This window comes from Molossus molossus, unplaced genomic scaffold, assembly GCF_014108415.1.
Source record: "Molossus molossus isolate mMolMol1 unplaced genomic scaffold, mMolMol1.p scaffold_m16_p_10, whole genome shotgun sequence".
NCBI classification, from domain to species: domain Eukaryota; kingdom Metazoa; phylum Chordata; class Mammalia; order Chiroptera; family Molossidae; genus Molossus; species Molossus molossus.
Window position 1 is genome coordinate 102,801,647 of NW_023425345.1, and position 27,473 is coordinate 102,829,119.

A 27,473-nucleotide genomic window follows, 5' to 3' on the forward strand; every position below is an offset into this window, starting at 1 on the left:
TAAGTCTAACGTGAATACAGCTACTGAAATCTTTTTAGAGCACATACGTAAGTTAAAAGTAATGAACTACATTTCTGAAATATTCTATAAATTCATACTTTTCACTAATTTAGACTGGATTTTTCCATTCTCTTTTATTCCAAACAAATACCAGTTATCAGCAAAAATCTATACTTCAAAAACTAATAAAAGTGGTAACAATTTCAGGAAGACCGCTTAAAGGACTCTTTATTTATTTATTTATTTTTTTATCCTCACCCGAGGACATTTTCCATTTTTTGTACAGATAGAGTGGGAGGGAGAGAGAGGAAGGAGAGAGAGAGAGAAACATCGACGTGAAGGGACACATCAAGTGGCTGCCACCTGCACGACCCAACCAGGGCCGGGGACAAACTGAAACCGAAGCACGTGCCCTTAGCGGGAACCGAACCCGGGTCTCTCCGGACCGCAGGCCGACGCTCTAACCGCTGAGCCAAACTGGCCAGGGCTAAAGGACTCTTTAAATAGCAATCAGTTTTAGTGCATCTGAAGAATCTGAATAAAATCTCCTGCTAATAGCACTGAAGGGTGGTGGGGGGGGGGGGGGCAGGAAGGATGAGACAAATCACGTATCCCAAAGACAGAGTTAGAACTAGTCAAAACAATACAAAATAGATTTATCACAACCCTAAAATCCAAACCAATATTTGTAAACACTATAAACAGTTGTACTGATGTTATCCAAAATAATACAGTATGATTTAAAACCATTAAACATGAAATAATTTGCCAAAAAAGGGCAAAAGTTACTGTTCTAATAAATTTGTCTGTGTTTAAGTATTAGAACAGAATGGATATGGGCAGAAACAGTTCTGGCTGCCTGCTCCTTTTCTTTCCCCTACTTTTGACCCAACACAAGACTGAATCAGTCAGGGATCTTCCATTACAACCACAAGAACCAGGCCCCACTGTCTTAACTATGTAACCAGCCACATCTGAGGAACCTCCTGTCAGGAATGGAAAGGGAATAAGAATTTCCCACAATGAAGGCCTTAATTTGTAAAAAATATGTAATTAGCGCTGGCCAGTTTGGCTCAACGGTTAGAGCGTCAGCCTGGGGTCCAGAGAGACCTGGGTTCGGTTCCCGCTAAGGGCATGTACCTCAGTTGCAGTTTGTCCCTGGCCCTGGTTGGGTTGTGCAGGTGGCAGGCACTCGATGTGTCCCTTTCACGTCAATGTTTCTCTCTCTCTCTCTTTCTCTCTCTTCCTCTCTCTCCCTCCCACTCTATCTGAACAAAAAATGAAAAAATGTCCTCAGGTGAGGAAAAAAATATATATATGTAATTATATTTCTTCAATATACATCTTCTAATATGTGTATGTTTCTGGTACAATTAAAACTTTCACAAGTTTATATATGTATGTATTTTTACCATGTTTAACCTGCAAACCAGTTAATCCAGACCTAAATAACCAAGGGTTAACTAGAATAGTTATTTTCATGGTCTTGAAACTGCCACATACTTCAGATTTGATTCTTTTAATCCTATGAGATAGAAGCAGGTATTACTTCCACAGACAAATAAGGAAATTCGGGCTTAGTGTGATAGACATAGGGCTGCATTCCACATCTCTGCCTCCAGAGTAAATGTTTCACACACTTCCACAGAAAACAATAAATACAAACCCTCATCATCGCTCCAGTGAAACATTAAGAATTTATAGAGATTAAGACAATTTCCTGAAACATACCATACTATATAAAACAAGTTCCAGTTGTATTTGTAGCAAATGCAAATAATGTTCATTACATTTTATTTTAAATCCTTGACTTGTTCTCATTATTATGGGTCCACAGATTTTAGTTCTAGTGCAGTTATAACTATTTCTCGTGCCTTTGAAATTAACGTTAACTTTAGGCTATTGTTTCGTTTCTGTTTTTATACTATGGCATCTCTACAAACATAAATTTGATGACACACAAAGGTTAAGGAGCAGGTGGTGTTCAAAATTTGCTCAAATGGCCCTGGTCAGTTTGACTCAGTGGTTAGAGGACCAATGAGTTGCGGGTTTCATTCCAGTCAAGGGCACATACCTCGGTTGCAATTCGTCCCTGGCTCTGGTTGGGGTCGTGCGGGAGGCAGCCACTCGATGTGTCCCTTTCACATCAATGTTTCCCTCTCTCCCCCTCCCACTCTACCTGAACAAAAGTGGGAAAATGTCCTCAGGTGACGATAAAAAAACCTGCTCAAATGGTATTGATGTGGGAAAGGAGGGTACAGACTTGTATACTTCACTAAAATAAAAATAAATAGAACAAATTTTACACAGACTTCTCCAGAGTCAAAATAGGTATGCTGATTAATGTATGACCTTAACCTTCTATTTTTCTCGATCATTTTGTACAATTATAAAATGGATAGGAAAAACATTATCTTTTGTTAGGCTTTTTGGCTTAAAGACTCAGCAGTAAAAATGCAACTAAAAAGGTTCTAATTAGAATTATGTTTTACTTCTCTAACATGTTTACCTTTAACATTAGGTTGTACTGTATTCAATATGAAAGATGATAAAACTTACCTCACAGGCAGGGCATATAATTGTGCTGTATTCTTCAGTTAGTAAGCACAGTTCACAAAAAGCATGTCCACACTGAAATTCATGGTAGTGACCTATTGATGAAATTATGCATTAATCTTTCCACAGTTAACACTGTGCAGCATTAGAGTAGAAAGTTAAAGGGATTCTCTTGTATAGAAAAAGATATCAAAGTTAGTTAGAAATGGATGACTTATTAAACAAAATTTAGGAGAACCTATACAAGTCAGAAGGAGGGAGAAACATCAGAAGAAAAGCCAGGTAGAGTTATGTAATATTGATTGCATTAATTTAAGATATAGTTTTTGGTACCCATGATACTTTCAATTTGCCATATCTTATAATCACACCAAGTGTTCTGACATACTTGATTGGCTCTGTGTGAACATCATGGCTAAGTAGGCTAGGAATATTATATGCAATCTAGAAATGGAAAATCATTTTGGGGGTGTGGCTAATTAAATGGCATAATCCAGACTCCAACCTATTTCTGTTTCCAAGTACAATGTTCTTTCTACTTTATTATACTGCCCTCTATTAATCTATATTTCCAATCCTGTGAAGCGGATGGGGAGGACAGAGATATGAGACACTGGCAAGACCCTGCTCTTCTAATGATCTAAGACACTGACAAGGACAGAAGCCAGATGCTACTACTGTCACACACATGACACACATAACGATCATTTTCACAAACCTAGCATTTATGTGGGAAATACCATAATCTTAATTGAAAACCATTATCAAGATTTTAATGCTGTAAGTAGAATTTGAAGTTTATCATCATAAGCATATTTTTAGCTATGTAACTTCAAAAGGATGTCATTTTAAAAGACTTTGCAAGATAGCCCTGAGCAGTGGTTAGTATTGGTTTGCGGACCAGAGTCGTGGGTTCGATTCTGATAAAGGGCACGTACCTCAGTTGTGGTTTGGTCCCTGGCCCTGGTCAGGGTTGTTTGAGAGGCAAGCAATCGATGTGTCTCTCTCAGGTCTCTGTCTGTGTCTCTGTCTGTCTCTCTGTCTCCCTCCCTCCCTCCCACTCTTGAAGATAAGTGGAAAAATATCCTCAGGTGAGGATTAAAAAAAAAAAAGACTTTGCAAGATAAAAGGGAAAGGGGAAAAGAAACTAGATAAAATCAGTCATCTTTTACCAGCAAAAAAAAAAAATGAGTGTTCTTGTTGATTAATAAGTGCATTCTTTTGATTTAAAAAAAAAAAAAAGCTTTAGTTTTTAAACCAACTGAAATATCTAAAATTTGCTTACAACCAAGCTAACTTTTAGAGCTCTAGTTAAATTCCAGAGCTAGGACCAAAGAAATCAAAACTGTTTAACTGTTTTGTCTATAAAATTCCTTATACTGTACAAGTCAAAATAACTTGTGGTGTATTACTGCTTACAAAGGGGAAAGCACTTTCACAATTCTAAATGCATAACCACCACCTTTCCAACTGACTATTTCTAAGCATTGTAACACAGATACATGGATAAACCAGTGATTCGTGTTCTAAAACTTTACGTTTTAATAGTTATTTCCTTCAAACAATGGAGATTTTCTAGGTAACAAGTCAAGATCAAAACCCAGATTAGGAGAAAGGTGGTCTCCACCAGGAAACACAACCCACCAACTTCCTCTACAAAGGTTCACATTTCCCAAACGAGTCCATCTAGAAGGGACTAAGAAAACCAGGGAATGACTCACTTTGAATGTACAAATGTTAAACAGTTACACAAGGTAACAACAAGACTTTTCGGCAACTCCGGGAGTTGAAACAAATCCCTGTCTGACAGAGAACTCCAAAGCTTTTTAAATTACATTGAAATAACTTGAACCTGTTTTCACTTGAGTAGAATCTAAATTAGCAGATCAGTGTGAACCTGAAACTGCTCTAAAACATACATATAAAGATCTTATATACAGAAAAATTATATCAATAGAAAGGCAGTGCATTTTTCCCTTGTACAGAAAACACAAGATGCACAAAAGGAATTCTTCACGACTAACTGAGCAGTAACTTCCCTCCCCCACCAAAAAATCCCTAATATCTGTTCAATTCATGAACATTGCACACTGGTTTACTTTCACTTCTACAATGGAAGCTACACAAGAAATTCAAGTCTCATTACTTCCTGAGCACAAGGCAACAGGTTCAATTCTCACGTGGACTCTCTGGTAAACCGGGGGCGTTTTCGAATCGGTACTGAGGTGAACGCACAGGTCACTTCCCAGAGTCCTGAGAAGCAGCGGAGGCCGCGTCTACGACCCGCTGCCCTCGGGTGGGCAACCGGAGGAGGCGGGGGTGCTGTGCGACGGTTTCCAGGGGAGGCCCGCCCGCCAGCCCAGCCGCTCCCGCCCTCGCAGGCCTCGCCGTCTCCACGCCCGCCGCCCGGAACTGAGCCAGTCCACAAAGCTCACCCTTGGGCTCCTCACCGGAAGCTCTGGTCACCCTTTTTTCACACCGCGTGCACTGAATTTCAGCAGCTGCCCCGGGCCGACCCTTCCTTTCCAGCTGCCGATAGGAAGACAGGGTGAGTCGAGCTGTTGAAGATTCTGCCGCCATTGCTGCCGCCTTCTGCATCCGAGGACCGTACACGTGCCAGTCCCGGCATCCCTTGGGCCAGCGACCAATCATCGAAGACATCACTGGAGGTAGCCAATCAGCGAGCTGAGAGGTTAAAGCACGCCCCTTCCACTTGACCCGCCCATGGCCAGGCATGTGCCAGGAGGCTGTTTTCAGTTTTACTGAAGCCGCTTACTGCAGAGGAAGGATGCCAGGTTTTGAAGGAGCGTTTACTTTCAGACCTCTACCGAAAGCAGCATCCCCTGAGCTCTCAGTGCATTCAAATCCACATTTCACGTGTTACTACTTACACTGTTGTTGAGCTCACAGGCAGCAAGCAATCCTTATGTTGAAGGGATTCTCCCTTCCCTAGTACCCATCCTAAACACGTAGGGGAAAAAAGTATTTTAGGGATTTGAGAGCTTGACTACTGGTAGCCTCGGTGGAAAACTATCAGTGGCTACTAGTGGGGAAATTCAATTAACCATTTCAAACTAAGGCGTGGTCATCATCACTAACAGTTGTTGAGCCGGGAGTGGTTGGGGAGGCTAAGAATTTACAAAGAACAGGTTTATAACCTAAAACAGTGACTTCTGCTAAGGTAGCTTGTGTAAGTGCCAGAGGGTAGAGACATACAATCTTCCAAAATGGAATCAGGAATAATCAAAGAATCTGAATAGACAGTGAAATTGAAGCAGTAATTAAATTCTCCCAAAAAACAAACACCCAGAACTGGATGACTTCACAGGTGAGTTTTACCAAACATTCAAAGAAGAACTAATACCTATCCTTCTCAAACTATTCCAAAAAATTCAAGAGGAAGGAAGACTCCCAAGCTCATTTTACAAGACCAGCATTATCCTAATTCCAAAACCGGATAAAGACAGTGCAAAGGAAGCAAACTATAGGCCAATATTCCTGGTGAACATAGGTGCTAAAATCCTCAATGAAATATTAGCAAACTGGATCCAGCAATACATTAAAAAGGTTATACACATGTTCGAGTGGGATTTATTCCATGGATGTCAGGTTGGCACAATATCTGCAAATCAATAAACGTGATACACCATATAAACAAAATGAAGGAGAAAAACCACATGATCATACCAATAGATGCAGAAAGGCATTTGATAAAATCCAGCACCTATATATAATAAAAACTCTCAGCAAAGTGGGTATAGAGGGAACATACCTTAACATAATAAAGGCCAAATATGACAGACTCAGTGGGCAAAAACTATAAGTGTTTCCTTTAAGGTCACAAGACAGGGATGCCCGCTTTCACCACTCTTGTTCAGCAGTACTAGAGGTCCTAGTTACAGCAATCAGACATGAAGAAGAAATAAAAGGCATCCAAATTGGAAAGGAAGAAATAAAACTGTCATTATTTGTAGATGACATGATACTGTATATTATTTGCAGATGACATGATATTTTCCCAAAGAAGACATAAAGATGGCCAATAGACATAAGAAAAAATGCTCCATGTCACCAGTCACCAGAGAAATGCAAATTAAAACCACAATGAGATATCACCTAACACCTGCCAGAATGACTATCAGCAATAAATCCAACAAGTGTTGCTGAGGTAGTGGAGAAAAGAACCCTTGTGCACTGTTGGTGGAAAAGCAGATTGGCACACCACGGTGAAAAACAGTATGGAGTTACCTCAAAAAATAAAAAATGGAACTGCCTTATGACCCAGCGATCCTGCTTCTGGAGATTTATCCAAAGAAACCCAAAACACTAATTCAAAAGATATGCATGCCTGTGTTCATTACAGCATTATTTATAATAGCCAAGATCTGGAATCAGGCTAGGTTCCCATCAGTAGATGAGTGGATAAAAATGTTGTGGTACACCCTGGCCAGTTTGACTCAGTGGTTAGAGTATCAGGTTATGAATTGAAGGGTCATGTGTTCTATTCCTGGTCAAGGGCATATAACTGGGTTTCAGGTTTGATCCCTGGCCCTGGTTGGGGTTGGGTTGGAGGCAACCAGTTGATGTGTCTCTCTCACATTGATATTTCTCTCTCTTCCCCCCCTCCCCATTTCAGTCTATCTAAAAATTAATGGAAAAATATCCTCAGGTGAGGATTAACAACAACAAAAAGCTGTGGAACGTTTACACAATGGAATGCTATGTAGCCATAAAAAGAAGGAACTCTTACCTTTTGCATCGGCATGGATGGACTTGGAGATTAGTATGCTAAGTGAAATAAGCCAGTCAGAGAAAGACAAGTACCATATGATCTCACTTATATGTGGAATCTAATGAACAAAATAAACTGATTAACAAAATAGAAACAGAGACATGGATACATGGAAAAGACTACAGCTGTCACAGGGGAGTGGAGTGGGAGGACTAGGTGAAAGAAGATGAAGGGAGTAACCAAAAACCATATATGCATAACGCACAGACACAGACAACAGTGTGGTGATGCCAGAGGGAGAGGGCGTTGGGGTGGGTGGAGGTGGGCAGAGGTGAGGAAAATGGGCGTGGAAAGAGACTTTGATTGGGGCGATGGGCATATAATGCAGTGTGCAGACGATGTTATTATTGAGTTGTATGCTTGAAATCTGTATGGTTTTGGAGCCAATGTCATCCTAATAAATTCAATTAATTAAAAGATTTGCAATTTTTGGATGGACCTAGAGGGTATTATGCTAAGTGAAATAAGTCAGACAGAGAAAGACACATACCATATGATTTCATTTATACGTGGAATCTAAAAAACACAATAAATGAACATATAGAAACAGACTCATAGATAAAGAGAACAAACAGATGGTTGCCAGATGGGAGGGGGCTGGAGGGCTGAAGGATTAAGAAGTACAAATTGGGCTCTGGCCGGTTTGGCTCAGCAGTTAGAGCGTCGACCTGCGGTCCAGAGAGACCTGGGTTCAGTTCCCGCTAAGGGCGCATACCTCGGTTGCGGTTTGTCCCCGGCCCTGGTTGGGTTGTGCGGGTGTCAGCCACTCGATGTGTCTCTTTCACATCAATGTTTCTCTCTCTCTCTCTCTTCCTCTCTCTCCCTTCTGCTCTGTCTGAACAAAAAGTGGAAAAATGTTCTCCGGTGAGGATGAAAAAAAAGAAGTACAAAGTGGGCCCTGGCCTGTTTGGCTTACCCGTTAGAACGTCAGCCCTCAGACAAGAATACAAAGGATTGTATTTTCTTCCCTTATGGTATTAGAAAAAGAGTATAGGGATTAGTTTGTGTATGGGATTTTTCTTAGGAATAATATGTATCATCACATTATATACTTTGAATATCCTACAGTTTTGTCACTTATACCCCAATAAAGCTGAAATAAAGTCCATCAAAAAAATGATTAAGTATATTTAACTTGGATTCTGCTTTTGTTTCAATAAAATCTTGAATTTTCTTCTAGACTCACTGAAAGTATTAGGTTGTCATTAAAATTATTACAGCAAGTAGTTAGTATTAACAAAGAACGGGAGCAAATGGAATTAGACATTAAGCCTGATTAACTAGGAAGGGGCAGCTTCACAGACTCCCCAGGGGACAGCTGCATTCTCCACCTAAGCATGGGGGAAGAACTGGCTTTCCAGTCTCCCTGAGGGGAGGGATAAAACACCAAGGATTCCTCTGATGAGCACAAGTACAGTAAGAGCCAAGATGGCACAGGGGGAGGTCAGCACATGTGCAGTAAAAGAGGTGATAAAGCAAAGCTTTGAAGCATGCACAGAAGGACCCAAAATGGTGACATAAAGGGGAGGAGTCTAGCCTGGGAAAATCTGGAAAAATGTTCAGAGAGGATAAGGGCACAGAACCTGGATGATACAGGAAAAGGATTGGATAGGGGAGGGTCCCGCACAAGCCTGTGGAGAATTAGGAAGAAGGTTAGACAGTTTGAAAGAAAGCCTGCTTGTTCCCGAAATGAAGAAAATGTACGGAGTATTAGCAAGGACCTTGGGGCAGTTGCTACTAGAGCCTGCCTGCTCTCTACATCCCTGAGGGTGTATTATTTCTTTTCACCCCAATACTTCTTGCCACTACGCTTAAACTTCTCCCACATGTGTGCCCTTTTAAATTCTTTTCTTGTGACACTGCAAGAACCCATTTTCTCTGGCAACAAAATAATTTATTATACATCATTTGCAGTTTCTCATACACAGTATGTTTCTGCATAAATGTAGCATGAGCTCACGTGAAGTTCCAACAAAAGACGGCAGAGGGGGGAACACACCAACATTGCACCAAACGGCTTGACATCACTCAAGACACACCAGGTGGCGCCAGACCCATATCAAATGACGTGTGCAATTTGGTTCCTTCTTTATTGGAGGTAGTTTTAGGGTCCTGTGCTACTTTGCCTCTGACCTTTCTGGCATGTCACTGGCTATCAAAGTTGTGTAGTTAAAAGGTATAAGCTGTCTTCCATATATCTTCTGGAGCAGACAGAATACCCAACACTTTGAAGAAGTGACTCTAGCTTTTCTTCTGAAAATAATTGCAGGGCAGTGAAGCAGGAAGGACCTTTGGACATCACTGAATCCCACCTCCTCATTTAGGATGGGGAAGCCAAGGCTCAGAACCACACTGACTTTCTATTTTTTTTATTTATTTATTTTTATCCTCACCCGCGGACACTTTTGCATTCATCTTCAGATAGAGCAGGAGGGAGAGAGGGAGGAAGAGAGAGAGAAACACCCATGTGAGAGAGACACATCAACTGGCTGCCACCCATACGACCCCACCAAGGCCGGGGACAAACTGCAACCGGGGTTTGTGCCCTTAGCGGGATTCGAACCAGGTCCCTGTGGACCGTGGGCCGACGCTCTAACCCCTAAGCCAAACCAGCCAGGGCAAGAACCTCACTGACTTTCTTGGGCAGAGCTAGAGTTGTGGTATTCTGGACTGTGCTCCCACAATTTACTATACCAATTCCCATGCCCAATTCCAGAAAACTACTTTGGGGAATTATAGCAAAGATGGATCACAGGGATATATAATTTTGTATCAATGGAGACGTGACAAGTGCCACTCCAAGCCAGATTTGGGGGCGTTTGGTGGGGATCAGCCAACTTCAACCTTGCTGTTATGAAGAGTTGGGGGACAAGATGGGGACTGCAGTGTCTCTTCTTGAGAAAGAGTCCCAAGAAGAGCTCTGGGGTCCTAAATAGTTTATTCATTTCATAAATAAGTGCCTACTATGTTCTATGTATTGTGCTATGGGCCAGGGATATAAAATCATGCATAAGAACCTCTTCCATGACCTCATGGGGATTATGCTATACCCCAAATTATTAGATCAAGGGGATATGTAACAATAAGAGAACCCATATAAGATATGGATAATATTAACAAAAATTACACATTTATAAGCGGATATATTTCAAACTCTTTCACTTCCAGAGAGGGAATATTCCCTTTTAAAGGGTCCTGGAACATTTGCAAAATAGTATTGCTATATTAGAGTGTTGATATAAAGAAAACTTAAATGAATTCCACAGAGCCAAACAGTGCAGGGTGTCCCCCAGAAATGTATACAGGGTGTCTGTAGATTCTTCTATGTTGGTAGCAGTGGGTCAAAGAGCTTCAGTTGTGGTTGTGTGATTGTTGTGGTTGTTAGCTCTGGAATAATGGGATATTAACCTCATGGCCTAGGGACTCTCCTACCCAGGATACTGCTTACCAAGGAGATGAAGAAGGATGTGGGTCTATGTACCAAAGAGGCAGACAGCGTAGTGGAAAGGCTGAGGTTGGACAGACTGGGCTCTATGGACACTTCTTACCTATGTGACCTTGGTAAGTTATATAACCTTTCTGACCCTCTTTTTCCTCTTCTGCAAAGTGGTCACAATAATCGCCCCTGCCTCATAGAGCTGCTCTTGGGGTTCACTGAGATAATGCACGTAGAGGGTTCCCACAGTGCCTGACATACAGCGAGGTTCATGAGCAAAGATGGAAGCTCACTGATTTGCTACTTTCTGTTTTATTCTCTCTATCTTTAAAGACTTTAAAATTTTTTTTTTTTTTTTTTTTAGAGAGAGAGGAAAGGAGAGGGAGAGAGAGATAGAAACATCAATGAGAGAGAATATCGACTGACCACCTCCTGTATGCTCCCACTGGGTATTGGGCCCACAACCTGGGCATGTGCCCTGACCGGGAATCAAACTGGCAACCTCTTATTGGGTTGATACTCAACATTGAGCCACATGGGCCGGGCTTTAAAGATTTTTGAATGAGTTCACTAGAGTCATAAAAAATACTCTGGACCAAGAGGCAGATAAACTCAATTTTGCCACTGACTATATGTGTGACTTGAGGCAAATCCATCTGTGTGAATGAGATATGTTCTCATCTGTATAGTGCCCAGATCATTTATCAGGTTTATCATGAGGATCAGGTATAAAAGAGCTTCGTAAACAGTCCGAGATAATCAAATGTGAGATATCCACCCTATTCTTAAGTGACCTGTGCCCTTCCATGTTCCTGGTGAGGTTAATTAGTGGAAAGAATTTGGGCTGTGTCAGAGGCAACCTATACTTGTAAAGGTGACATGTGATGGCCTTGGGGGCAGCCTTCCCATGACAATGTTTTCAGAAATCTCATGGCCAGACTGCATCAGCATATACATTGCAGGAGTGAAACATGGACAGGGAGCTCTCCATTAAATAATTTCGCCAGCTCTACTCCTTGGTTGAACTCAAAATCACCTTTCAGAGGTTGGTCCAGGTGAAGCATGAGGAGTCTCGGCAGGGTCTGACCACAGTGCTCTGCTATCCAGACCTCACTTCTCAGAGCCTTGGTGTCCTTCCTACATAGTGGAGGTGTCGCAGTAAACCTATGTCTCCATCTCATTCCTACAGATGTGATAAAACTAAATGGAGTTTTAAAAATTGTGTAAGACCATTCAAATATATTTGAGGTTTTCTTTTTATGTTAATACATAAAAATCATGACAGTCTTCTTGGAGAGTGTGGTCTCTTCAAGTAGAAGAGACTAAAATAAGTGGCTTTGCATTTCATGGGCGTTTGTGAGAGACAGTATCACAGAGTGGCTGAGAACGCAAACTATGGAGTCAGACTGATTGGGTCTAATTCCGGGCTCTGTGACTTGAAGCTCGTTCTGTGTGCCTGAGCAATGTACACTGTGTAGATAAACCACATCTTCTGTATCCATTGCAGCATCAGTGAAGCAAAAGAGAGAAGAAGACAGGCCTGTGGGTGCAGGCAGCTGGCTAGAGGAGCCAGGTGGGAGTCAGTAGCACAGTTTCACGTGTAGGCAGCTAGAGGTGGCCATTGTCCAACTATGTCAAGACTAAGAGTGCCCCCGAAAAGAGTGAATGGTGGATTTCTTCCCCTCTTTTCGCTGTAAAGGAATAATTTTCAAACAAAAGGTAAAATCATGATTCTCCTACAAATATAAAATGAACAAGTGTTAAAGAATGTATTCAGCTCACTATTTAGGTGACGAAACTAGGCAGGTGTTAGATTGAGTTCAAAGGAGCAAAGCAGAAGGGATTTATCTGGATTCCAGGAATGTCAAGTGATTGTGTAGGAGGAACAGGACTGGCTTTTCTAGGGGCAAGAGGAGCAGTTTTCACCAGGTAAAATCATTTGCTTATCTGTAGACAAGGACTATTTTGAATTGCTGTCAGTTTTCAATAACCTTGGGGCTGGAAAGCACGCCTAGAGGGTAAGCTCTAGACAGTGTGTAGTTTTCCATGGAAGCACAAATTCTCCCCGCACTGCCCTACAAATTCTATAGTCGAACCACTTAGTGGAGGAGAAGAAATACACAATGCTGGCAAGTCTAAACCTCTAAGCCTCAGTTTCCCTATTTGTAATGCAAGGTGGAGGTTACTAACTGATGGTGTTAGCCTGAAAATAAAAGGCCAAAGGGAGAGGGAACAAGCATTTATTTGAGATTTAAAAGAATAGCTATTTAGGAGGTGCTGATTCAGGCTGAAACCCAAATAGTGTTCTAATGGGAACAAGGATTTTTATGAGAAAGGGGAGGGAAATAATTACATGAATAGAAGGAAAAATTGTCTATTGGTGTTACTAAGTCAAGATAGGAATTTCTACAGGTGCACATAAGCTAAATTATTCTTTAGCTATACATGGTAGTGCTGATTATAAATAATGTCTTTAATTTTGAGTCCTGTACTCAGAATGTCTGCTTTCCTGTTACCTTTGCAAACACCTGTTTGGAAGACAGTGCTGCTCTATTCCCAGTGCAAAGGTTATTTTGCCCAGTTTAAACATTTAAAAAGTTTGGGGAGTAAGATGTACAAGACAGTTCCTCTGGGATGGCATCTCTGACTCAATTTGAAGTGGATCCAGTTGTGTTATTTTTCACACAAGCATTAATGAAATGCTTTTAGGAGGTCATCACAATACCGAGGACACAGTAGGTCTTAAATATCAGCTATTGTTACTGTCTTGTTAGGAGACATTAAACTGTAATAGTGGAGTGATGGCAGAGTGAATGAGTGTAGAGACCTGATCATCTTGATAAGTATAGAGTCAGAAGGAAGCAGCCTGTGTGCATTCAAACAGAATCTTGTTCTATTTAAAAAAAATTTTTATCCGCACCCAATGACATTTTTTTTTGCATTTATCTTCAGATAGAGCACGAGGGAGAGAGGAAGGAAGAGAGAGAGAGAAACATCAATGTGAGAGAGACACATCGAGTGGCTGCCACCCACACAACCCCAACCGGGGCTGGGAACAAACTGCAACCGAGGTACGTGCCCTTAGTGGGAACCGAACCCAGGACTCTCTGGTCCGCAGGCCAACGCTCTAACCGCTGAGCCAAACTGGCCAGGGCTCGGGTTCTATTTTAAAAGTCCTTGCCTCAGTACCTTCCCTTCCCCCATCTTGATAACAACATAGTCCATCAGGGAAGGGGGTGGCCTTTCCAGGGTCCTTATCTGAACACATTCTAGTTTGGATCTCTGCAGGTAACTTCCCTTATAATCACCACCAGGGGAATCTGTTACCCAGGTAAAGCTGCCCACGTGCACACACAGACACACACACACACGCACACACGCATGAACACACAAGTCAAGTGCTTTACATGCTGGCATTAGCTGCCTTGTCAGGACTAGAATGAGAGATTGTTCTGATGCTGCCCAGAAGGGTTTCCAGTTCACTGGAACTACTGATAAGAGATTAGTTTCAGGATAACGGTGTGATAATTGTGGCTGAAAATAGAGATTAAAAAACTTGAGTATGGCAACATTCTTTTAACTTAAAGATACACATTGCACAATATAATCTATTTACAAAAGTTACCATGCTGGCCCCTGACCTCTTTCATGCTTCTAAATGTGACCCTGAGAATATGGTAGAGAACTTCGGCTCTAGGTCGCCCTTTCCCTGTCCTGAGGTCTGACCTGACCCAGCAGCAGCAGAATGTCCTTGTCTAAATAAATAATGGAGGAGAGGTGCTGGGGTAGAGCCACTGAGTGGGAAAGGGGCTCTGTCCAGTGTGTGCGGGCGTGCTCTGATGGAAAGGCTTGCACACTGCTCTCCCTAGGGTACTGTGACGGAAGCTGTAGCCTCCATGGAAATCCGGCTTTAAAACGGGCCTATCAGAGACCCCGCATACAGGGCGGAGATACTGGTGAGGGAAGAGTTCAGAAAGAAAATCCTGTATTTTAAGACCTTCCACAAAAAAGTGAAGTGCCTGGAAGGAACGAAAATTTGAAATAACATCTCATTTTTTTGGTGACCCGTGCTCTGCGTTCCAGAAAAACTCGAATTAATCGGAGCACCACAATGAAAGCTGGTTTTATAAAATACCCTTTACTTAAAAATGAGGTCTCTCTGGGGCTGTCAGCATGACGTATGTGTCTCACACGGATAAGTCTAAGTTAAGGCATGAATCATGAGGGACTTAAAATGAGCGCTGGAGGGTGCTTTGCAACTGATTCACAAGAAATACATATTACCGTTTAAACAACAACAGTTCTCTATGGAGGCTGAATCCTGGGAAAAGAAAATGCCTTTGGGTCAGGAGAGCAACTGATGCAGGAAATGAAAGATGGACTTGGAGGAGTCGGTGGCGAGGGTGGAGGGCAGCGTGGGGTGGCAGGAGGGTCACATCGGTGCAGGGAGAGCACAAGGACGGTTGAGGTGGTACAGCAGGTGTCTGAGGACCTTACGGACATCTCAGAGCAGACTGGGGCTGTCCGTGTGGCTGTGGCGTAAACCTACCATCACTTCTGTGTCTTGTACTGGCCTCACAGAAATCTTCGGAGGGTGTGGAACTTTTCACAGGGTGTGGAATGGAGGTCCGAGCTACCCTGTGAGCACCCAAGGAGCAGGGAGACCCCAGCAGATGTTTGGATTACCTGAGACTATTTCACACGAGTGAGCTTAATATACATACACATTACCTTGAAATTCACATCTTTTTATATAAGGAGGTGTATATTGACATAAAAATCATATATAAACAGTCGAATCTCTGCTTTAAAGTATAAAACATCTGGCAGGGTCTTTCCTACAGTTTTCTGCCTTCTCCCGAATGTGTTTTGATGACATCCCTGCGGCAGCCAGGAGTTGGAGAGCAATGTCCCCATGTGCAGGCGGGAGGCTTAGGAAGTGGGTGGTCTTAATAATACATGTTCTTGTCCCACCAGCCTGCAGAGGTAGAAAGTGAATTAGAAATGGATAGTTTGTTGACATAGATAAGCAGAGTCTCAAAGATCATCCTACAACTTACTTCCAGGGTAGAGTCTGATGAAAAGCTTCCGCATCTCATCATACACCCAGATGAGAATGGCGTGGGGCACAGCCACAAACCAGTACTGGGGCCTGGAAGCAGAAGGGGGAGGTGAGCCCGAGGGCATCGAAGGGAGGGCCCAGCCCCAGCCAAGGCTCAGTGGACTCCCCATTTGTGTCCCTGACTCCTTGGAAAGAACAACAAATCCGCCCTGGCCGGTTTGGATCGGCGGTTAGAGTGTCGGCCTGAGGTCCAGAGAGACCGGGGTTCAGTTTCCGCGAAGGGCATGTACCTCGATTGCAGTTTGCCCCGGCCCAGGTTGGGTCGTGCGGGAGCAGCCACTCAATGTGTCCCTTTCACATTGATGTTTCTCTCTCTCTCTCTCTTCCTCTCTCTCCCTCCCACTCTATCTGAACATGGAAAAATGTCCTCGGGTGAGGATACAAAATAAAAAAAGAAGATCCAAGTGTTAAAAAAAAAAAAAAGAACAACATCCAGTGGGTCACACGGGAAGTTTCTTACTGGACCTGGATTGTGACCACTAGAAATAGCATCTACCTTTGAGGTGACCTTTGAGGGTAGAGATGGGATGGCGAGGTGTGGGAAACCCAGTTTCTCTTTGAGGAAACTAGCAGATCAAAGCCTGTGACTAGTATGGAACTGACTCGGTTTTATCTTTTTGAAAGACTGGAGGGGAACCCCACTCCCTCCCCCCAAGTCCTAATGTCAATTAGGCATTGACAGCTCGGAGCAGGGCTGGCCCTCTCCTCCCCACTGCTGAAGGGACTCACCGGAGCATGGTGAAATTCAGGGCTTTGATGCTTCCAAGGCCGTAAGAGAGGATCAGAGCGATGACAATCTGGGAGGCAATCCCCACCCAGATGACTTTGTTTCTACAAGAAACATTAAAGCATGAAGATTCTGGATTCCCATGGCCCAGGGCCACATGCCCAGCACCCAGCGGAGTCAGTGCCTCACGTGCTGCGCTCCTCACCATCCGGAAGTGAGGAGGGAGGCAGGCAGTACCTGAAGAGACCCTGCTGGAAGATGGAATTCCTCCGGGTTTTCCTGATGATCAGATCTGCGATTTGCTGGACCATGATGCCAACAAAGAAAGCCGTGTAGCCTGTCCATTCTAGGTATTTCCTCTGGGTTCGTGTCTGTCAGTGGACAGAAAAAGAGGAGACCATGAGACCCCAGAGGGAAAACTTCAGGGCAATTTCCAAGAAGTTCTATGAAGCTCTCCTCTCCCCAACTCCCTGAGATTGAGAGATGATCACTTCCTTGTGATTGGAAAGAAATGTAGTGCTTTTTTTTTTATCCTCACCTGAGGACATTTTTGCATTTATTTTCAGATAGAGCGGGAGAAAGAAAGGGGGGAAGAGAGAGAAACATTGATGTGAGAGAGACACATCGAGTGATTGCCACCCGCACGACCCCAACTGGGGCCGGGGACGAACTGCAACCGAGGTATGTGCCCTTAGCTGGAAACAAACCTGGAACTCTCTGGTTCGTGGGCCCACGCTCTAACCACTGAGCAAAACTGGCCAGGGTGGGTTTTTTTTGTTTGTTTGTTTTTTTAACCAGCCGAGCAGAAAAAGATGCTAACTTAGTTGATTTGGCCAAACTGTGGGCATTGTTGGACTGCCTATTCTTCCCTTAAAAAGTGACCTCTGGGTATCACATTCGAGAGACGAGGTGAGTCCCAGCAAAGGCCACAGCAACGTCACCCAGGGGCCCAGAAGCCTTGTTAACCTGGAAAACTTTGCACTTTCTCTGGGCACTAGGGTCATCAGGGGAACCTAAGTTCAATGTCAGCCTGGGCAGGGCAGTAACAGGAGGGGAAGCAGGAGGATGGTGGCGGCAGAGCCCTCCTTACCCACTCCTGTCCATAGCTGTCCTCCAAGTCATTCACGGAGTCCTGCTCCCACTCTGTCCGGAGGCCGATGAGGGTTCTGGGTCTAAAGCCCTCCTGCGCATACACGGTGAAGTACACAAGAAAAGCTCCCAGGGACTGCATGAGGCCTGCGGGAATGACAGGAAGGCAGTGACTTCACAGCTGCCCTGTCTTCATACTCCTCGTGGTTCTTCCTCCCACCCCAACCCCACCCCACGAGGAAAAACACAGCTTCTGACTGAGACTGGGTGGTCTCCTGGGTGACAGGACATGCCCTCATACCGATGTGCAGATAGGAGTACACGGCGAGTGGCTTGTTCACCAGTCGATCCTTCTTCTTGTGGCGAGGCTTCCTGTTCATTATGTCACTTTCAGCTTTTTCATAAGCCAGGGCGATGGATGGAACCTGGAGGGGAGAGTCTGTGACGTTCACCCCTTAAACACCGCTCTACCCACAGGATCAGCAGGGGTGTGTTCTGGGGCCTGGGGGAGGGGGAGGGGGATGGTGGAAAGTCATGGTGGGTTATGGGACTGGTCCATCCAAGCTGAAGGCCAGGGGGGTGGGTGCATCGTCTGCAGAGAATTTCAGAATAGTCGGCTTTAAAAATCAATCTGCTTTCTATCATCACCACGTTCTAGCAGTTCTATATACGAGTTAGAAGTCATTTTGCCCCTCTGGGGTAAGTTTCTCCTACCATCCCCTCCCCTATTGGCATGCCCCTGGATCACAGAGTCTCTCTCCCAGGTCTCCTGTCCTGAAGGGCCTGTTAAAAGACAGATCACCACTCCCCCCAACCCCCTTTCCCACAGTCCTTCTGATCCACAAGGTCCTGGCTGAGGCCAAAGACTGCATTTCTAACAAACTCCCACGAGATGCCTGGGCCACACTGGAAGAACCACTGCAGTGGAGAAAAATGAGCAAATCTAAAGGGCTTGGAAATGATCTGACTGTAACCTTTGGGATCACGATTCCCCTCTAAGGTAGAGCTATCTCAAGTCCCCCTGCAATGTGGAGGTTGTGTAAAGCAAGACAGGGGCCAGGGGCCAATTTGCAGGCTGTTGTCCTCACTTGGAATTCAGACTGCTCTCTGCTACCCTTCCTCCTTTGCCTGTGTGAGCTAGAGGTGCATGCATTATGTCACAAAGATTTCTGACACAGATGTGAACTAGCAGAGGAGAGGGTTTAGGTGACAGTATCATAGGTCAATGTGAGGCTTTATAAACTGCAGCTTCTTACTGTGTTAGGGTACAGGGCCTCCAGATCACAGATCCTTTTATTTAACAAGGGGCTGTATGGGTTATCACTTTAGCCACTGGGCCCCCAGCAATACAGGGACTATATTGGTGACAGCTGCATCTTCTCAAAAGAAAAGGAAGCTGAACCTGACCAACGGCATATTTTTTTGGAGGGTGAAGAACTCATGTCCCGCCCTGACCGGTTTGGCTCACTGGTTAGAGCGTTGGCCTGCAGTCCAGAGAGACCCGGGTTTGGTTCCTGCTAAGGGCACGTACCTCAGTTGCAGTTTGTCCCTGGCCCTGGTTGGGTCATGTGGGTGGCAGCCACTTGATATGATCCTTTCACGTCGATGTTTCTCTCTCTGTCTCTTCCTCTCTCTCTCTCCCTCCCACACTATCTGAATAAAAAATGGAAAAATGTCCTCGAGTGAGGATAAAAGAAAAAAGAACTCATGTTCAAAAAACTCTTACATGAAGTGAGGTGGTTTTAATTTCCAAAAATTTGAAAGATTGTTCTAGTCCTTTGTTTTGAAGTGCAGTTGATGGACCAGCAGTGTCAGCATCACAGAAGAGCTCATTAGAAATGCAGAACTTCAGGCTCCGTCACGGCAAAGTTCAGCAAGCATTGATTTCGCCTGTCTCCTTGCCCTTGAAGGCAACGACTCTGAAGTTCACAGGACGTGGGGAAGTTGTCAGACCCTGTTCCCGGTAGTGCTACTTACGATGTCTGTGCCCAAGTCGATGAACAAGATGGTGATGGTGCCTATGGGCAGGGGCACCCCAACGATGATGTAGATCAGAAAGGGGCAGAGCTCAGCGATGTTCTTCGTCAGGGTGTACGCGATGGTCTTCTTGAGGTTGTCAAAGATCAGGCGACCTAGGCAAAGATGTTTCTCCTTATATGATTGGCTTTTCTCTCAGGTGACCCCAGTTTTAAGGAAGACCACTTGGAGGAGGATCACATACCTTCCTCCACCCCGGTGACTATGGATGCGAAGTTGTCATCCAACAAGACCATGTCAGCTGCGTTTTTGGCAGCATCCGAACCTGCTATCCCCATGGCAATCCCAATATCTGCCTTCTTTAGGGCCGGAGAGTCATTCACGCCATCCCCGGTCACAGCGACAACTGCATCCTATGCACAGGGACACAATGAGCAAATGGGACTGAGCAGGACTATGGGGTCCCAGGGCTGGCAAGAACACTGTCTCTTTTTTGTCCTGAGGATGAAGTGGAGACAAAGGGCCTGGTTTGGTTTTTGGGGAAAAGATAAAGATGGAAAATCTCAGATGCCAGACAATGAGCTCCAAACAAGATTTAAATACAGTGATACCTCGGTTCTCGAACGCCTTGACTTTCGACCAAATCGGTATTCGACCAGGAGATTCGAGAAACTTTTGGCTCGGAATCCGAACAAATATTTGGAACTCGAACTTCCGAGATGAGCCGAGTTGAGCCGAATGGCGTTCATTCGGCCCAGCGCGCCTTGCTTGCGGCATCAGTGTGAGTGCAGAGAGAGAGTCACGCTTTGTGGAGAGAGTCACGCTTTACACTGAATTTAACCCTTAGACATACTGTACACTTTTATTTCTTGTTGAGACTTATGTTTTTCTACATATTATATACAAATTAGGCCAGTAAATAGGCATTTTCTGGGGCTTGGAACGAATTAATCCAGTTTCCATTATTTCCTATTGGGTTTCATTGCTTCGGTTCTCAAACAATTTGGTTCTCGACCGTCCTCCTGGAACGAATTATGTTCGAGAACCGAGGTATCACTGTACTGAAAACTTATGTGTGTGGCAGGTGACAGGGATACAGTTGGCCCTCTGTATCCACAGGTTTCCCATCTGAAGATTCAACTGAGGATTGAAAATATTTTGAAAAAATAAACCCAAAAAGTGAAACTTGAATTTGCCACATGCCGAGCGCTATGCTGATGCCACGAAAATGAAGTGATGTGTGGGCACACCCTGCTGTAGCCTCCGTTCAAATGTAGGTCAGGTGAAAATGTCAGTTACTTATAGGTAAATAGAGGTTATATGCAAAAAATACTCCATTCTATATAAGGGACTTGAGCATCCATGGGCTTTGGTATTGGGGTGGGGCGGGTGTCCTGGAACTACTCCTCTGGGGACACTGAGTTTAACTGTATATTTTATATCTTCTGTTTTTAACATTTTTTTCTCTATCTTACATTCTAAACCTTTCTGTACCCACACCTACCATAGTACCAGATGCTTCACTGTCAGAAAGCCCTCTGGAGAGCATGCAGCTGCATGTGGGGGGTCTCTGAGGAGGACAGGTCCTCCCAAGAGGTGGCGACGTGAAATGATGAGGACAGCAAGGAACTGTCTCTAGAGGTAGAAAAGGCACCAAGCCTTGGCCTGGGATCTCGATCTCCCCCTGCAGTTCCCTGCAGGACGGTGAGGGCCTGGAAGGCCCTCCAGGCACTGCTGCCACCCACCTGCCTCTGACAGCCCTCCACAATAAGCAGCTTCTGCTGGGGGGACGTTCGGGCAAAGACGATCTCCGGGTAGCTGGTTAAGACCTCATCCAGCTGGTCCGCACTCATGTCCTTCAGCTCCATGCCGGTCACCACTGCAGCTTTAGCATCTCTGGAAGGGCCAGAAGGAACTGGGTGAGGCCAAAGGTCAGGTCTTTGGCTAAAACACTGTTCTGGGAAGGACATGGGCTGAAGCCCCTTTGACTTCACTTGGGAACCCAATGTCCTTGACACCCAATACTCTAGTGGGATGACAGAGATTTTCAGTACTGGGGACACTTTGGTCTCCATTTCAAGACAGGAAACCGAGACTGAAAAAGAAGGCCATTTCTCCTAATAGGAATAACCAAGTAGCCTTTTCCTGACAGGAACGGGTGAGAAGTGGTACTTCCTGCACAATGTTTTACTTCACAAGTAAACGGAGGATAAAAACACTGCCTGTTTATATGTTTTGGGTCCTAGAATTCAGCTTATGCTAAAACATAAGTAATAATTCCTGTTGTTCATTTCAGATTTATTTTTTATTTTTGTATCCTCACCCAAGGACATTATTTGCATTTATCTTAAGATAGAGTGGGAGGGAGAGAGGGGGGAAAAGAGAGAGAGAAACATCAATGTGGGAAAGACACATCTACTGGCTGCCACCCACACGGCCCTGGTTGGGGTAGGGGACAAACTGCAACCAAAGTACATGCCCTTAATGGGAACTGAACCCGGGACTCTCTGGTACGCGGGCTGATGCTCTAACGGCTGAGGCAAACTGGCCAGGGAGTTCATTTCAGACTTATAGAGTCTCTACTATCCAATTAGCTATGTAAGGAAAAAATGTATTATAGTTGTCTTTCATGAAAACTATTGCCTGCTGACTCTAAAAGGGAGGTTCTAGAAACTGATTATTCAGATCTGACTGCTGCCCCTGCTAAAATTCTTTAGAGGCTTTCCACTGTGCCTGGAGCAGACCCCAGGTGCAGCCATGCTGTTGAGCCTCATCACATGTCCCCGCGGCTCAGCTCCGGGCCCACACGCCCTCCACAGCCCAAAGGCCTCCACAGGTCTTGCTGCTCACCTTCCCCTGATTAACACTCCACTTTTCCATCTTCGAATCTCAGCTTAAATACTCTGTACAAAACACTGCATGCCTTTTTCTTTACATTTTTAAAGTTTTGAGATGTTTTAGGTCTGTTTTTTCCTGTCGTTGCTAAATACTGGAATTCTAGCACTTGGCTCAAATCACAAGTCTTCCTAAGTTCTGGTAAGAAAATATGTAAGTAAAATAAGAAGGAAAGGGTGGTCCCCCACATCCCAAAGCCCCAAAACCCCACTTATTATCTGAGCACGAAGCTAGAGCTGGTAAGTGGATCAATGAAAACATTCACAGAAGAGCCCACCTTACTTTCCTGTTCAGTGTGGAGACTTGTCTGAAAATATATAATCCTATTATTTTAAAAACAAAATAAACAAAATCTCTAAACCTGTTTTCATAGATGAATGTTATTTCCACAATGGAGAAGATACTTAGCCTTCACATACTGTTGGTGTGCCCAGAGGCTGTAACTGGTTGGTTATTTTAATTAGTATTTTGTTGGATGGGTGATAATTTATTACCTGACAGCTGTGTACCCTTAAAAGGCATGAATGATTCAATAAACTAGAAGAGGTTCACTGGTCTTTCCCTGTTTTCCCCACATGCATGAAAGTATAATAAAGCCAATGACATTTATTTTCACAGTGAGACCTGGAGTCTTTACTCATTTAAATTACCAACTAGCTCTTCCCACACTGCCAGCTCCTCAGTCCAGTGTGTCTCCTTCATTGTACTCATAACATAGTTTTGAGTTTTCTACCCCTCTAGTTAGATAGAAAGAAAGAACGCTCCCTCAGAGTGGGGACAGTGTCCAGACTGTTTGTTACTATAATCCCAGTGTCGAGCAAGGTGCCTGGTACATAGTTGTCATTCAATAATTGCTTGTGGAAAGATTTAACACAAGGAAAACTAAGTCTTTCCTTAAGAAGCTTCCATTACTGTATATTTACTTTCAAAAAGAAAGAAAAAAATGCACAAAACCCAAAGCATTCTTAATATTTCAGATTATACAACTGGATCACTAGCAAGTAATTTCATAACAGCTCTTTGTTTCAGATTTTGTCACTCTGAAATAGGCACTTAAGTTTTTAGATCTACTTTATTAAGTTTTGAAATTCCATATGAGGAATTCATAAAGGGTAATTTCTGGTATTAATATAGTGCCTGGCACATATTAGGTGCTCAATAAAATTATGAGCGAGTGAATGAATGACTATATGAGTTATAGAGGAAAGCAGCCTAGCATCACCCTGGGAGAGTGTTGGCATAAAGGGGATTTTCTCCAAATAATACAGCTTTTCAGAGCCAACGGTGTCCCACTGAACCTGAGTTTCTGCAACATTGGTTCTGTACTTACTGTTTGTTAACTTGCTCCACAGCAATGTTGAGGCGCTTTGCAATGTCTTCCACAGTCTCACTGTTGGCTGAAAAGATACCTACATTCTTGGCAATAGCTTTGGCTGTAATTGGATGATCGCCTGTAACCATAATAACCTGGAACAGAAACATGGAGAAAGGCGTGGAAATAATGAGGAACCAGCTGGCCAGGGTAGGGGCAGTTCTGTATCACCTACTCTACCATGGCCTAGTAGAACATGGTTAGTGTTGACTGTGGTCTGCCTTTACAGATAGTTCTTGATCTTTAGATAAAAGTCACAACTGTCTTTGAAGGACACACTGATCCCACTGGATCCATCTTTGCTCCTAAGCTTCTTGCATTTCCTCCTCTGGTTCGAGGAAGCCTTTCCCTTGGATGTTGCTGTATTTGTGAAAGGGCTGAGAGCTGTCTACCTGGACAGCCTCATGTGGCTTCAACAATCTTGATGTTAACATGGTAATGGGATGAAGGTTTTGGTTTTGATATCATGAAGGCAAATGGGTTATGGAGGCTGACTCTCAAGATTTAGTAATAAAACCTTTTATTGTCTACCGCAGTCTAGGGAAAAATATGACTACTTCATGGCATAGGGAGTTAGGTTTCTTCTTACTGCAGTTATGACTGTGGCTTATTCCACACAGTCACAATCATTTTGCTTTTATTGCCGTATAATGAAAATAGAGATTTTTTTAAAAAGGGAATTAAAGCCCTGGTTAGTGTGGCTTAGTTTGTTGAGTGTTGTCGCACACACCAAAAGGTCATGGGTTTGATTCCCACTAAGGGTTCGTGTGGGAGGCAACCAATTGATGTTTCTTTCTCTCTCTCTCTAAAAAAGGTGGGGGGAATTATGGTATTTACTTGAAAAGACCTACATACTGACTATCTTTTCTGAAAAATGTTCTTAGGAAGGGATGCAGCATACATGGAGGACTTCTTAATTCAGGAAGATAACTCCCACCTTGATACCCGCACTCCGGCATTTGGAGACTGCATCCGGGACAGTGGACCGAGGGGGATCGATCATTGACAAGAGCCCCACAAAACAGAGATTGGACATGGGGAAGTTCATGGCATCGACATCAAATGAATAGGTTTCTGGAAACTCATCTGCTGGCAGGTAGAGATGACAGAACCCTGGAATGGTGTGAATGTGGGAGTCAGTGAAACCAGGCTATGGAATGACACAAGCAAAGGAGGAAAGTTTCCACACACTCTGTCCTCTGCTCTTTTACAGTAGCGTCTACCAGATTTAGTTCCATAATGCATGCTGTTTTTAGCAAAGAAATAGTTCATCCACAAATAATTCACATGCCCATTAGGTTCTCTGTTATGTTCTAGGGCTATGAAGATGGACAGTGGACAGCCTTTGCATCTGAGATGTCCTAGTGGAGTGTGGGGTCAGAGACATAAAGAGATAAGCAGAACAGAGCATTGCGAACGTTACTGAAGAGAGCTACATTCCAGCCCTCCAGGAAGCCAGGAAAGACTTCACCAAGTATGTCATATTGAGCTGACTCTTGAGAGAGGTGTTAGGGCGGCCTGGGAAGTGGGGGGGAGGGAGGTGGGAAGACCATTGAGGCAGACAAAACCAGCAGGTGCTGCTGCACAAATTGAGACAGGGTTTGGGGCATTCGGGAAATTGGAGCAGAGCTAGTCTTTAGTCAAGATAAGTGTGAGAGCAAGGCTGCCAGGAGTGGAGCAGAACCATGCCCTACTCAGACGGTGTCTGCTCTCACAGGTGGAGGTAGAGGGATTCCTGTGTCTGCTGGGACTTCCAAGATCATATTCCTTTCTCATCAGCTTTCACATAAAATGTATTCTCATCATGGCCCCCTGGTTACACGTTTCAGTAAAGCACAGGCTCTACAAGGTCAAAAGTGAGGCTCCTAGAGTCACTCTAGTTAGATGGGTATCAGTCTTGCCCTGAAAAGACTACCGGTGCTTGGGCTATCTGAGGCATGCTGAAAGAAAGCATTATCATTCTCGTTTATATATTTTACTTGATTTACAAACTCAAATATCCTTTAGAAACACACGTCCCACAAATTCCATCTGTACTGGCAAGAACTTTCATGATGTCTAATGAGCCTTACCATCAACCATGAACTTGTTACCTTGAATTCACCATTCTGTAGTTCAGAGGTGCCACTCTGTCAATCCATGATTCTCATAATAGAACATACCTTGTGATATCACTGAAGTGACCCCAGTTTGGCTCCTGCCACAGTGGCAGTATTTCTATGGTTCCTTCTGCCTCTAATGTCCCCTATCTCTGTTACTGGTGGTATTTTCCCCTAATTACTAAGTGAAAAACTTCAACATTTTAAAAAACTTACTTTTCTTCTCTAATTAGTTGGTAAGTCTTACCAATTCTGCCTCTAAGAAATCTCTGGCATCTGACCCTCCTTCATGTTCCCATTGCCTTGGATCAAATTCCTGTCCTCTGTCACCTGAGCAAGAGCAACCATCTTCTCCTGGGACCCAGGCCTGTCTGCCCCCTGATGCTGCCAAGCATGATCCTGCAGAAAACACTGACTCTGATCAATTTACTTGCTGCAAAATCTGGCTCTGCCCTGACTGCAGAATGAACCCCAGTTCCTCTCCCACATAAGGCAACGCGTGCCTTGACCTCCAGTCTATCTTTCCAGCCCTGACGATGACCTCCCATGATGACATCGTCTCCTTAGTCCTGCAACACTCCACATTGACCAGCTTCCTGGCAACGCTCACACACCCCCGCCTTCTACCTCTGGGCCTTGGCCTATGTTGTTCCCTCCACTGAGAATCCTATCCCCCACTTCCCTTCAAATGTTGTCATTCAGGATCCAGTTTAAATGTAACTCCTTCTATTACACCTTCTCAGATTTTTCTGACCTGGCAGCGACCCACCCTCCTTGCTGCCATCGTGTGGTATTCTCTTAATCTGTCTACCGTTCTTCTTGGGAGTCCTGTGGATGCCACAGCTACTCTGCTGGATGGCCAGCCTGTCTCATCTTGTGCCCTGATGCGGCACAGAGCCTTGCACTGACTGGGTAACCCCTAAGGGCTCTGCCATGAAGAGCTCACCCAGCACACGCTCCCCTAGACCTCCCAGCTCCATGTACGCAGTGTGGAAGGCCTCGGCCGTGCTCTTGTCAAGAGGCTGCTCCTGGCCATTGACCATGACGGTGCTGCACTTCTCTAAGATCTTCTCAGGGGCCCCCTTCATCACCATGAGGAAGCGCTTGTCAGTGGGGTCGTCTGTCCTGTGTATGGAGAGCTGGGAGGGAAGGAAGTGAGCATAAGTACAGCATGCTAGCAAATCATGACACTGTCTCCATTACCGAGGGCCTGAATTGTAGAGACCTTCCAGTTAGCAACATGACCAGATGAAATGCAACCCTTTCTCTCATTGGGCTACTTATCCTTGAAATGTAAAGGAGGAATTTTACAAGTGGGTTCTCTCCTTTTCATTTTCTGGCCAAGTGATACGCAAGAGCTCTCAACTCAGCCATTCAGCCCCAGCCCAGCTTTAGGGGGGCCAGATGT

General features: G+C 44.2%; 2 protein-coding genes across 3 annotated transcripts in view; both read right to left on the minus strand.

The window, feature by feature from the left end:
• Positions 1 to 5,136, minus strand: part of RNF17 (ring finger protein 17) — a 140,249-nt gene extending 135,113 nt beyond the window's left edge. For both annotated transcript variants that reach the window (XM_036252513.1, XM_036252512.1), the window contains exons 1-2: positions 5,007 to 5,136; positions 2,560 to 2,651 (exon numbers count right to left, since the gene is read on the minus strand). In XM_036252513.1, coding sequence (XP_036108406.1) covers positions 2,560 to 2,651; positions 5,007 to 5,136 — 222 coding nt within the window. The remainder of the gene's footprint in view (positions 1 to 2,559; positions 2,652 to 5,006) is intronic.
• A 9,831-nt stretch (positions 5,137 to 14,967) lies between these two features.
• Positions 14,968 to 27,473, minus strand: part of ATP12A (ATPase H+/K+ transporting non-gastric alpha2 subunit) — a 29,297-nt gene continuing 16,791 nt past the window's right edge. The window contains exons 12-23 of the mRNA XM_036252455.1: positions 27,012 to 27,204; positions 24,904 to 25,079; positions 23,925 to 24,061; positions 21,445 to 21,595; positions 19,944 to 20,112; positions 19,700 to 19,854; positions 18,024 to 18,147; positions 17,724 to 17,869; positions 16,871 to 17,004; positions 16,636 to 16,737; positions 15,845 to 15,936; positions 14,968 to 15,762 (exon numbers count right to left, since the gene is read on the minus strand). Of these exons, the coding sequence (XP_036108348.1) occupies positions 15,734 to 15,762; positions 15,845 to 15,936; positions 16,636 to 16,737; positions 16,871 to 17,004; positions 17,724 to 17,869; positions 18,024 to 18,147; positions 19,700 to 19,854; positions 19,944 to 20,112; positions 21,445 to 21,595; positions 23,925 to 24,061; positions 24,904 to 25,079; positions 27,012 to 27,204 (1,608 nt within the window). The 3' untranslated portion in view covers positions 14,968 to 15,733. The remainder of the gene's footprint in view (positions 15,763 to 15,844; positions 15,937 to 16,635; positions 16,738 to 16,870; positions 17,005 to 17,723; positions 17,870 to 18,023; positions 18,148 to 19,699; positions 19,855 to 19,943; positions 20,113 to 21,444; positions 21,596 to 23,924; positions 24,062 to 24,903; positions 25,080 to 27,011; positions 27,205 to 27,473) is intronic.